At 44.5% G+C, this 13,417-nt stretch overlaps 1 protein-coding gene across 2 annotated transcripts in view; it reads right to left on the bottom strand.

Annotated features, from left to right (window-relative positions):
• LOC135212599 (glycerol kinase-like) overlaps window positions 1-13,417 on the bottom strand; it is a gene marked incomplete in the record, with an annotated part of 99,164 nt that overhangs the window by 54,780 nt on the left and 30,967 nt on the right. For both annotated transcript variants that reach the window (XM_064246157.1, XM_064246158.1), the window contains 2 exon segments: window positions 13,129-13,231; window positions 13,383-13,417. In XM_064246157.1, coding sequence (XP_064102227.1) covers window positions 13,129-13,231; window positions 13,383-13,417 — 138 coding nt within the window.

Genomic DNA, 13,417 nt, shown 5'->3' with positions numbered 1-13,417 from the left:
TCTGCATTCAATCCCTCGCATTCCTTACAAGTATTAATAGCAGAACACTGAAACCCCCTACATTTACGGCATACAGTGTGAGGATCAACCGAAGCTTTCGGTATCCTCACCCTGCAGCCTACATTCACACACATTCTCACACTCACATTAGAATCAGACATACTGAGAAAATCCAAAAGAGTTATTCCAAAAAACAGTCCACTGTAGCGAATGCCAAACACGATCCAAATACGTCACCAAAAAGCCGAAAAAACGATGATCAAAGGATGAAAATGAATCTAAGTCAGGAGGTAATAGCAACAATGTTGATACCACCGGCGACAGAGAAAATATGATAGAAAACGGGGATGGTTCCTAGTCCTGCCGCCCAGGGCAGGCCGGTAGATCACCTGACCTACCTGTAGCGAGTGGCGCGAAATTTGAATTTCTGTCGGGGACGACGGAGTCTTAGCTATGTATATATCTGACAGGTAAGTTGATTGTATGAAACTTTATTGTATACTAACAATATCATTTTTGTACATGAACTTCCCTGCCAGATATATACTTAGCTGATTGACACCCTTGGTGGAGGGAAAGAGACACATACTTACTTAGAAAGTGGGGACAACACATGTTAAAGGAATACATAATATAAACCTCTGGTTCTTACCTGATTTAGGCAGAAGACTTGATAGTTACTGTCTATTAGTCTGCGTTGCCTAAAGAGTCTCAGCGAGGGCGTGACCTATGGCTGAAGAACTCTTTGGGTCTACCAATGGGAACTGAGTCCACTTACTTGGCAGAATCCAAGCAGGATCTGGTCAATGGGGATCAACCCGCTTACATGCCAGAGCCTATCACTACCAATTGCAAGGGAGCCTTAAGCACAACCGATCACCTAACCAAATACTAACATTAGTATACGAAAGAAGGAGCTGCCTCCTGCAACCTCTCTTCGTACAACCAAAAACTCAAACTTAAAACTAACAGGGAAAAAGGATTAAAAAGGATGTGTTTTCAGCTCCCTGCCCCAGCACTGAATCCGCCGATACGTAAGGGCCTAGCCAAAACACTTATCATACGTAATCGATACGTCCCTTAGGTAGTGATTAGAGAGACTGATTCACACCTCCAAAAAGTGGCCTTCATAAGGTTTTGTAATGACAAATTCTTCTTGAAAGAAAGCCAAAGACGTCGCGATGGCCCGTACTTCGTCGCGCCTTGACTTTCAGAAGGTTAAACTGTTGCTGATTGCAAGAAGTGTGTGCTTCTCTAATAATATTCCTGATAAAGAATGAGAGTGCATTTTTAGATAAGGGCCTACTGGGGTCCCTTACAGAGCACCAGAGATTGCCTCTCATTAGCGGCAAGTCTTTTCTTCCTCTGAAGATAATATTTCAGGCTTCTCACCGGGCAAAGAGATCTCTCCTCTTCTGTCCCGACTAAGGAGGATAAGCTTTTGATTTCGAAGCTCCTGGGCCACGCGAAGAAGGGTTTTCATTCTTGGCTAGGAAAGCCGGAAGAAAAGAGCAAACCGCGGCGGAGCCTCCTTGGAAACCTACCTCACCCCCTTCTAGAGCCTGCAGCTCGCTGACCCTCTTTGCTGACGCTAACGCACAGAGGAAAAGAGTCTTCATCGACAGGTCTCTGAACGAAGCAGCATGGGGAGGTTCGAACCTTGAGGACCTCAGGAAGAGCAGCACGACATCAAGATTCCAGCTAGGCACTAAGGAGGAGGTTCTTTTAACCGTTTCAAACGATCTGATTAAATCATGGAGGTCCTTGTCCTCAGATATGTTTAATCCTCTATGACGAAAAACTGAGGAAAGCATGCTCCGTATCCCTTGATGGTGGAGACAACCAACCCGCATTTTTCCCTCAGGAAGATAAGGAAATCTGCAATCTGCGTCACAGAGGTACTGGAGGAGGAAACTTTATGAGTCCTGCACCAGCGTCGAAAAAAAACATCCCACTTCGACTGGTAGACTCTAGATGTGGAAGGTCTACGTGCATTGGCAATAGCCCTTGCAGACTTTGCCGAAAAGCCCTTAGCTCTGACGAGACTCTTGATAGTCTGAATCCAGTCAGACTGAGAGCGGGGAGGTTTTTGTGAAAACCTGTCAAGTGGGGCTGTTTGAGCAGATCGACTCTTAGAGGTAGGGATCTTGGGACATCCACCAGCCATTCCAGTACCTCTGTGAAACCAGTCGTGGGCGGGCCAGAACGGAGTATTCAACGTCATCCTTGTTCCCTCTGACGCTGCGAATTTCCTTAACGTTTCCCCTCTAATCTTGAAAGGCGGGAACGCGTAAAGATTCCAGATTCCTCCAATCCATCAGGAATGCATCTATTGCCACTGCTCTTGGGTCTGCAATAGGGGAGCAGTATAGATCTATCCGCGCATTCCTGGAGGTCGCAAATAGATCGAGATGGGGCCTGCCCCACGTACCTCCACAGCTCCTGGCATACGTCCGCGTGCAGAGTCCACTCTGAGGGAAGGACTTGATTCCTTCTGCTTAGCAGATCCGCTCTGACATTTCTTTCTCCCTGTACGAACCTGCTGAGAAGCCTTATGTTCCTTTCCTCTGACCACAAGAGGAGCGATCTCGCTGTCTCGTACAGGGAGAAAGAGTGAGTCCCCCCCTGTTTTCGAATGTAAGCCAGGGCTGTAGTGTTGTCGGAGTTGATCTGAACATATTTCCCTTTTACGAGGGGTTCGAAGGTCTTGAGAGCTAACCAAATCGCTGTTAGCTCCTTCTTGTTGATGTGCCAGGACACCTGATCCCCCATCCAGGTGCCTGACACTTCTCTCGACCCGAGAGTAGCTCCCCAACCTTTGTCCGAAGCGTCTGCATACAATACTAGGTTGGGGTTCGGAACCTGCAAGGAAAGGCCTTCCTTGAACAATAGAGGGTCTAGCCACCAACGTAGATCCTCCTTTATCTCTTGCGAAATCTTGAACGCAAAGTCCAGACCTTGATATTTTCCGATCCCAGTTCCTCGTCAGGAAGAACTGTAGGGGTCTGAGGTGCAACCTTCCTAGAGAAACGAATTGCTCCAGAGAGGAGAGTGTCCCCAACAGACTCATCCACTCCCTCGCTGTGCATACATCTTTCTCTAGAAAGATTGCTACCTTCTCCAAACCTCGGGTTATCCTCTCTGGGGACGGATACGCCCGAAAAACCAGAGAAGCCATCAGAATCCCCAGATAGATACGCTCTTGACTGGGGATTAGCTGTGACTTCTCGAAATTCACTAGCAAACCCAGAGAAGCTGCTAGAATCCAACGTCACTCGTAAGTCCTCCAGACATTTCTCCTTGGATTTGGCCCTGATAAGCCAATCGTCCAAGTAGAGGGAAATCTCACTCCCTCGAGATGAAGCCACTGGGCAACGTTCTTCATCAGTCCTGTGAATACTTGGGGGGCCGTGGAAAGGCCGAAGCATAGGGCCCTGAACTGAAAAACGTTCCTCCCCACATGAATCTGAGATATTTGCGAGAAGAAGGATGGATCGGCACATGGAAGTAAGCGTCCTGAAGGTCCAGTGACACCATCCAGTCCCCGGGACGAAGAGCTGCTAAGACTGATGACGTCGTCTCCATAGCGAACTTCCTCTTCTTCACAAAGACATTCAGGGCGCTTACGTCCAGAACCGGTCTCCATCCTCCTGAGTTCTTGGGAACTAGGAACAAACGGTTGTAGAACCCCGCTGAAAGAGGGCCCTGAACCATCTCTATTGCCTCTTTCTCTAACATCAGCTCTACCGCTAGAGCGAGGGCTTGATTCATCAGTGGGTCTTTGTATTTGGCCACCAGTGCCCTTGGAGTGGTGGTCAAGGGTGGTCTCGAAATAAAGGGAATGAGGTATCCCCTCTTGATGATCGCGAGGGACCAGTTGTCCGCCCCCTTTCGTGCCCAGACATCTGCAAAGTTCAGAAGTCTGGCACCCACAGTTGTCTGGAGGACAACCCGAACTATTTCTTGGCCCTAATAGACCGGGAGAAGGTCCTTCCTCTTCTAGGTGGTCTCGAACCTCTGGAGGAAGAAGAGCGAGACGAAGGTCCTCCTCGAAAGGGTTCTTGCCTACTTTGAGCCTCTTTCTTCGTCTTCTGCTGAAACGAAGGTTTCGGAATTCTAGCCGAGCGAGCTAGCATATCCTGCGTCGCTTTTGCTGATAACGAGCTGGAGATATCGTTAATAGTCTTCTTGGGGAAGAGTTGCGGGGAAAGTTGCGAATACAGCAAGGAAGCTCTCTGTGCGTGAGAAACCGCCTTGGTAAGAAAAGAGCAGAAAACGGCCCTCTTCTTTACCACTCCTGCACCAAAAAGAGAAGCAATTTCCTCGGAACCGTCTCTCACTGCCTGTCCATGCAAGACAGAACTGCGTGGAGGTCTTCAGGCGAAAGAGTGTCTTGCTCTTGTCCTCTTAGCCAACACTCCAGGTCCAGTCAAGAAAGTTAAAAACTTCTAAGACTCGGAACATTCCCTTCAGAAGGTGATCCAACTCGCTCATACCCACGTCGTCTTCGCAGAATTCAGCGCCGAGCGACGTGCGGAATCGACCACAAAGAGAAGTCCGAGTCTGCAGAAGAGGGAAGAGTTAGACCCAAAGGCTCTCCTGACTCGTACCAGAACCCCATCTTACCCGTCAGCTTGGACGGGGAAAAGAAAAAACTGTCTTGCCCTTCTCTTCTTTTGAAAGCAAACGTCGTCAAAGTTCTTCATAGCCTTCTTCATAGACACTGTAGGCTTCATCTTAACGACCGAAGACTTCTTAGCCGTATTGGTCGTTGAAAATAAGGACGGAGGAGACGGAGGAGCAACGGTCGAAAGAGACTCCCCAAAATCTTGCAAGAGGAGGTCTGTAAGTCTCTATACGAAGAAACCGAAGCAATCCTTGGGCAAATCTTCCTCCGAATCAGCAACAAATTCTTCCGAAGAATGACGTCTAGAAGCTCTACTGCCCGGAGGAGAGCTAATCCTTGGAGAGCGCCTGTTCGGAGAGCGCCTACTGGAAGAAAAACCACCGGGAGAGCGCTTACACGGGGAGCGCCTACCAGGAGAGCGCCTACTTTGAGAGCGCCTCCCAGGAGAGAGCCTACTAGGAGAGCGCCTAGTTGGAGAGCGCCTACTAGGAGAGCGCCTACTTTGAGAGCGCCTCCCAGGAGAGAGCCTACTTGGTGAGCGCCTGCTAGGAGAGCGCCTACTTGGGGAGCGCCTACTAGGAGAGCGCCTACAAGAGGAGGACCCGTCTGTCGGAAACAGATTCTAACTCCACAGAAGAGCGTCTGGATAAGGGAGAGCGCCTATCAGGCTCTCTGCGCCTGCTAGGCTCTTGGCGCCTGCCATCCTCAATACGCCTGCCAGGCTCTTGACGCCTGCCACGGGGAGAGAAAACATCCACAGATGAATCCCTGTCAGAAGCGCGGCGCTTACAAGGCTCTGAGCGCCTATCCAATCGGGAGTGCTCTAACGGAGGAGAAAACTTCCGTTGCCGCCTACCAGGTTCTTGGCGCCTACTAGGCTCTTGGCGCCTACTAGGCTCTTGGCTGCCTACTAGGCTCCGAGCGTTCCGTCAAAAGGAGAGTGGCCACCAGGCGAAGAACTCTTCCTTCGCTCCTGACGAAAACGAGGCTCTTGACGTCTGTCAAGCTCTTGACGCCTAACTGAAGAGGAGCGGAAATCCTGAGGAGAGAGCCTGCCTGGCTCCTTACACCTTACATGCTCACAACTCTTGCTGGGAAGAGAGGAGAGCCTACTCGGAGAAGATCCCGAGCTCCAGCCTGCACTTCTGAACTCCTACTAACAGGCTCAAAAGCTCTTCTAGCCAAAGGAGATTTAGCCGAAGGAACGTTCTTAGACTTCTTCACCGGAAGTGAGGCGTCCTTCCGACCGATGATGAAAGTCCCGGCAATAGACTCTGCTAAAGCCGCAATCTGCGCCTGCAGACCCGCCAGGATACGCGCAGGAGATCTCTTAAAACTCCTACAGGGGACGAAGTCCGAGAGCGAACAGGAGAAGCGTAACAGGACGAAATCTTGGTTCTCTTGCGTTCCACTTCAGGCTCTCCGCGAAGGATTCGGGGCTGGAAGGAAGGGCGCAAGGATCCTTCCAGGGCCTCTTGAGAGGGCGAGACGACTCCGATGCGCTCCACCTACGCTGAGGAGAAGGCGACGAAGATGACGAGAAGCACTGGCGCAATAACTCCTTCTTGGTTCGATCCAAGGCAGCCTGGAACGAGCAACAGGAACTGCCGAGGGGACGCCTTGATTATATTGTATAATTGTTATGGGTAAGATAAGTGTGATTATATATTGTATAATGTTATGGGTATTTTATGCATTGTTGAAAAATCATGGATGGGTGTCCTATATATAGACAACATGTGGTAGATTCTAGAAGGTGTCTGTTGATGTATTTAAGTTGTGTGAGTCATAGGCTGTGACGTCATAGACAGATGGCGGCGGCGTCGGCAGGATGTAAAACAATAACACGGGGCAGTAGAAAGCACGTGTTGGTGGTGTGTGGTTGGTAGGGGAGAGCTCTCTGTCTGGTAGGAGTTGTTTTTTGGGTGGGTCGTAAGTCTTGTGGTGCTGGTGTTTTAAGGTGATTTCTGGAGTGTACTGGAGTTGGAGAAAGCGTACAGGTGGGTAGATTATTCATTTTTATAGAGAAAGAAAGGAGTTAGGCTAGGCCAAAATTCCAACTGGTAGCAGAGCGTGGTTGATCAAAGATGCCTGGATCCGACAGTGAACAAAGGGAGACTACTAGATGGAGAAGGGAATGTCCCTAGGTTTAGCGGATACAAGAAGAATACAAAGAATGAAAGGTCAAGCCGAAGTATTGGCTATTGTTGTATGGAGAAGATACAAAATACCCGGCGATAGAAATGAGGAATGAGCTTAAAAGGGAAAGCCCTAGAGCTAGTGGAAGCATTAGATAAAGATAAACTTACTGGTACAGAGGGTCCAAAGTTAATCCTAGAGAACTAGATAAAGCCTATCTAAAGACTCGGTAATGGAGAATTACGGTAGAATAAAAAGATACCTTCTAATAAGAAGAGAATCTAGTGAAAATATGGCGGACTATTTAATTAGATACGAGAAGGCAGCATCTGAGTGTGAAAGAGCAATGGGGAAAGGCGCGCTTGAAGGCGAAGTCAAGGGGTATCATGTAATAGAGCAGCAAATCTCACTGGAAAATCAAAAACAAATGGTATTATCGGCTTGTGGGCAAGAAAAGCTAGAGTACGGAACAGTGTCGCAAACAATGAAAAGACTATTTGAGGGTTAGGGACTAAAGAGGAACGGGTAATGGTGGGGTTCGTCAGAAGGCAATGCCAGTTCTGGGAGAGGGAGGGAAAACCAAAGATATCGGGGAAGATGGAACCGAGGGGAAGGGGGGTGGTTGAAATCCTATAAACAAAGAAGGGAAGGTAACAGTATGTTGCAATATGCAGCTCAGAATGGCATTTGGCTAGGGATTGTCCTCAGAATTTTCATAATAGGAAGAAAACTGAAACAAGACTAGAAGAAAATAAGGTAAAAACAGAAAATGGGACAGAAGAAGAAGAGGTTTATGTAGGAGAAGTTAATAAAATAGTGGAAGCATCATGGAGGTGGTTGATGCAATTTTGGACACAGGGTGTAAATCAACAGTTTGCGGGGAATTGTGACTAGCACGTATTGTCATGGATTTGAGTCAGGAAGAGTTGGGAGAATGAGGGACACTAGGACAGAGTCTAATAAAGTGTTTAATTTTGGTGAGACATCTTATAAGTCCAGAGGAATAATAGAATACCTGTGATACTAAAAAAACAGAAAGTTTTATTTGAAGACGGAAATTCTGCAAGGTGATATACCCTGGCTGATAGGTAAGCAAACCAATGAGTAAAATGGGTTATGACCCTAAATAAATTTGAAAAGAAAATTGTGTCATAGTAGGAAGTATTAGGGGGAATGAAAGTAGAGTTAAGAGAAGACGAACAGGGTCATTTAAGAGTGCCTATAATTGGAGGAGGAAGGTAGAAGAATTATTACTGGAGGGTTGAAGGAAAGAAATCCGAGGGAAATTAAGAACACAATGAAGAAATTACATTTACAGTTTGGTCATGGAAGTGGAGATAAAAATATGGAAGCTAACAGATGGAAGCACAATGGAGTAATGGTTAATCGAAAAAGAAAAAGAGGAAATAAGAAAGTTACTAACGGAACTGATCAAAAATTGTGAGGTTTGTAAAAAATACAAAGAAACCCCGCCAAACCGGTAGTAGGCTTTTCTTGGAGTAAAAACGTTCAATGAAGTCGTAGCGATGGATGTGGGAGAGATAGAAGAGAGAAAGTTCTTGGTAATAGTGGATATGGCAACGAGATATTGTCAGGCCTGTTGGATAAAAGATAAGAAACCAGAAACTATAATAAAGATACTTTTTGAGTGCTGGTTTGCTATATTTGGAGCACCCTCCAAAATATTGTCAGATAATGGGGGTAGAACTTTCAAAATGAAAAAGTAAGGAGGATGGCAGAAAAATGGAATATTAAAGTATTAGCCACAGCATCAGAATCTCCGTGGAGCAACGGATTATGTGAAAAGACCGTAGGCATGATCAAGGGAAGTGTAAGGAAAGATGATGGAGGAAGAGGAAGTAGATTGGTCCCTAGCTTTGAAATGGGTAGTGAGTGCTAGGAACTGTTTAATGAATAATGGAGGTTTCTCTCCCAACCAATTAGTATTTGGAAAAAACCCTTCACTGCCTAACCTAATAGGAGAAGAAAGTTCTAGTCCTGCAAGCAGAGAAAAAGGGGATGGAAGAGGGTATGGTAAGGGACACACTGAATGCAATGCACAGGCCAGAGAAGCATTTATAAAAAATGAGTCCTGTAATAAAATAAGAATAGCGCTAAACAAAAACAATCAGAGAACATAAATTTGAAGAAGCAGTGTAGGAGATGAGGTATTCATAAGAGGGAAAATGAAAATGAATGGAGAGGACCTGCTCAGGTAGTGGGAGTATCGGGGAAAAACAATAATAGTCAAACATGGGGGATTCTTTAAGAGAAGTACGCTAGGATACATGTGACAAGGATTCAACGACGATCACCAGATACAGAAGAGATATCGGCTAGAATAGATCCCATGGGGTGAAAGGTAGGTCAGATGGCCCAAATGAAGGGAAAGTAGATTGGCTGGAAGGAGAGGAGATAATGGGTGAGAGAAGGAATGCAGACACAGAAGAGACTATAGAAAGAGAGGTGATAGAGGAAACAGTGGAAGATAACGGGCAAAGTGGGTCAATAGAAAGCGAGTTAATGGAAGAGATACCAAAATTCAAAAAGGGAAATAGAGTTAGGGCTATAAACAATGATACAGGACAAGTAGAAGAATGGACTATTTTAGGTCTTGCAGGAAAAAGATCAAGCCAAGCATGGGCTGATTCGTACAATATACGAGACTCACAGTCAGGTGACAAAGGGTGGGTTAACTTGAGGGATTATAGTCAGGTAGAAAAAATTGAAGATGAAGAGGAGGTGTTGCTGGGATTTGAAAATAGAAGCATAATGGAAGCTAAAGAAAAAGAACTTCTAAGTTGGAGAGATAACCAGGTATATGAGGAGGTAAATGATGTTGGACAAAAAGCTATTATCTACCAAGGATGGGATAGTTAACTGAAAAGATAAAAGGGGGGGAAAAGGATATGTAAACGCAAGAAGTTGGTAGCTAGAGGGTTTTGCAAGAAGAAATGGCTTTGAGTGGGAAAAGGATGCTCCCACATGCAATGCTGAAATTTTTAAAATTCTGTCTAACCATAATAAGGGTGAAAAATTGGAATTGTTATACATTGGATGTCAAAACTGCATAGTTTACAAGGTTGACGAGATACAAAGAGAAGTGTACTTGAAGCCACCAAGGGAAGATGGTTGGAGGGGATTATGGAAGTTGAAGAAAACAGTCTATGGGCTCAAGGATGCAGCAAAAGCATGGTATTGTAAAGTGGTGAAAGTAGTGAAGGAGCTTCAAGGTGAGAGAAGTAGACTAGAAACCTAATATATTCTTTTGGAAAAAGAACAATAAATTGGAAGGCATTTTGTGTACCACGTAGATGATTTTTTTGTTTTGCTACGGAGGAAACTGAAGGATTCTTAAAGGAAACGATTGGGAGATTGAAAGGGAAATTGCAAGTAGGAGAACAAGAGAGTAAAAGTTCAAGTATATAGGAGTAGTAATAGAGCAGAAGGTGAGAATAGATTTTCCCTTAATCAGTGGCAGTATATAAATTCCATAAGAGAACCAGAGGCTAGAAGATATACGGGTAATAGAGTGCTAGAACAAAAAGAGTTAACAGAGTACAGATCAGTGGTAGGACAGCTGAATTGGGTATCACTACACACGATGCCAGAAATATCATATGATATTAGCGAATTAAGTAAAGCATTTAAAGAAGGAACAACTCAGGATATGAAGAAACTTATTAAAATTGTGAGAAAAACTAAGAGCATGATGGGCGAAGTTACAATAAGTGAGATGGAAGAAGAAAGGGTTTATTGGGAAGCCTATGCAAGACGCTTCATTGGAAACATAGAAGATGGCCATACTCAACTGGGTTATATTATTTCTTTGACAGATGGGAAGAGGAGAAGTCCCATATGGTGGAAGTCTAGGAAATCCAGGAGAGTGGCAAAACCATCCACCATTGAGGCTGAAGCCCTGAGTGTTGGGGAAGCTGTAGAAGGATTGATATATTTCAAGCATTTGTGGGAAGAGGTAGTAGGAGGGAGAAATTTAGAAGCCTTGGTTAACACTGATAGTAAAAACACTAATGACCGCCATCAAATCGAAGCACTGGTGTAAGTAGCAAGAGATTAAAATAGATATTGCTGCAATAAGGGAAACCCATTGAATCCGGGGAAATAAAGGAGGTGAGATGGATAAAAGGAAAGGAGCAAGTGGCTGATGTATTAACTAAAGCAGGAGTTTCAGGGGAATGTATTAGAAATTATGTAGAGGGTAAAAGAGTTGGAGGACGAAGGAAATTAAGAGGGGAATACTAGTTAGGAAACAGTCGGAGGGGAGGGAGAAAGAGATAAGTGTGATTATATATTGTATAATTGTTATGGGTATAGATAAGTGTGATTATATATTGTATAATTGTTATGGGTATTTTATGCATTGTTGAAATATGGTGGGTGTCCTATATATAGACAACATGTGGTAGATTTCTAGAAGGTGTCTGTTGATGTATTTAAGTTGTGTTGTGGACATCATAGGCTGTGACGTCATAGACAAGATGGCGGCGGCGTCGGCAGGATGTAAACAATAACACGGGGCCAGTAGAAAGCACGTGTGGTGGTGTGGTTGGTGGTAGGGGAGAGCTCTCTGTTCTGGTAGGAGTTGTTTTTTGGGTCGTAAGTCTTGTGGTGCTGGTGTTTTAAGGTGATTTCTGGAGTGTACTGGAGTTGGAGAAAGCGTACAGGTGGGTAGATTATTCATTTTTATAGAGAAAGAAAGGAGTTAGGCTAGGCCAAAATTCAAACGCCTGACCGGTGGGGGTTCTCCCTAACCTTCCTGCGGCTTTCGACTTTCCTCCTCCACTGGGTCTGGGAGTCTGGAAGAGGTCTAGCCTGGAAGCGTTAGTGAGCCGGTCAGACGCATCCCTCCACTGCACTAGGGGCACTGCACTGATCACTTGCACTATCATCACTCTTACCTTGTCGAGAGCGAGCGAGGCTCTCCTTACTCCTGATCGAGGCTCTCCCAGAAGACAACTTCCGAAAACGAATCTTCGGGTTCAAAGCTGGGCGCAGGGGCTGAAACTGGAGAGGAACTACTTCTACTACGATTCTCAGCGTCAACTTCACTCACCCCTCATACTAGTAAACTCTTTGAAGAAGCCTTGCGCACCCTATCTTTCTCTAACTTTCTCACATAAGAAGAGAGAGCCTTCCCAACCATCCTCATCCAAATTCTCACACTCTTTGCAAGGGTTAATAAAAGAGCATTCATTCCCTCTACACGACTCACATACCGAGTGAGGATCTAATGCAGCTTTAGGAAGCCTAACTTTACATTCCTTCTCTGAACAAACCCTAAATAAACTAGGTTTCTTAACTTCAGAATCATCCATGATTATAGATATGTAAGAGAAATCCAAAAGAAAAATCCAAAAAACAGTCCAAAAAGCGTATGCCAAGCCAACAAACAAAGGGTACTTCACCAAAATCCAAATCGTCGGCAACGAGACGAATTTTAACTATCGTAAGGGACTGAACAACAGGTGTTGTCCAGCCCAGCCGGCGACAGAAAATAATCTGACAGGAAAGGGGGACTGGTTCTTACACCCGCCTCCCAGCGGCGGGTAAGGTAGATCACCTGACTAACCTGTAGCGTTGGCCGCGAGTTTTTGAATTTTCTTTGTCGTGACGTCAGAGACCTAAGCTAAGTATATATCTGGCAGGGAAGTTCATGTACAAAAATTCTATGTCCAATATTAAGGCTGCACAACACTGTTTCTTGTCTCCCTAGCTTATAAGGATATGAATCATATTTTTCAGAATCTATTTCCTTTTACAGATACAAAATACTGGTTTCAGACTCCCTTTAAAGATGAACAGTTATAACTCTTTTACAACATTAGTTTCAAATCTATAACTCAAAACTGAAGGTTAACTTTAGACAAAAACACCTATAACTTACAATGAAAAAGAGTTCACCTAAAATTAAGGCGTAACACAATTAAATATATTGTTTAAAAACCCATTTATCACATAGTACAGCCTTCCTCTTACTGCATATGCCAAGTCCTATGATGCCTTGGCCACTAGTAATTTTCCTGTTGAACTTAATTAAGTTACCCAGCTGTTGAGTCATTTTCCCGAGATTTAACGTTCAAGTGATTTATAATGCTTTACCTTTATATTTTGACCACTAATTTCATTTTTTGCACCTCATCATTATTTGGGGGTATTTTTTATTAGTTTCAACGTAATTCATGGTGTACTGGGGGTTGTGTTCCTATTGCCCCTCTTAGGTATTACTATGTGCATTGCTTTTTAATGCATCAACAACAGCTAGCTATTTATTACAGTAATCATTATAATAATATGATTAAATCCTCTTGATGCAAAAGCTAAAATTTTATCATGATACCTACGCCAGATATAGGAACACCTAAAAGCGGTCCTTTTGTTATGTAGCCATAAATTTCAGAGCTGCTTCTAATCTCTGGAAGTACTGACATTGGAATCTTGAAAAACCTGAAAGGAAAAATGTAAATTACAATATGTAAAAAGAAAAACTAATACTACCACACTTATCATCCAGCTGTGAATATGACAATTATCAAACAATATGCATTAAACATGCAAAAGGATACTACTAGCTACTATAAATGAATGATATACTAACTTGCACAAATTAGGGTCCCATTTTAAAGTGGAAAT

Source organism: Macrobrachium nipponense, chromosome 41, assembly GCF_015104395.2.
Source record: "Macrobrachium nipponense isolate FS-2020 chromosome 41, ASM1510439v2, whole genome shotgun sequence".
Taxonomy (NCBI): domain Eukaryota; kingdom Metazoa; phylum Arthropoda; class Malacostraca; order Decapoda; family Palaemonidae; genus Macrobrachium; species Macrobrachium nipponense.
The sequence above is the reverse complement of the archived record's forward strand: the minus strand, read 5'-3'. Positions and strand labels throughout refer to the sequence as shown.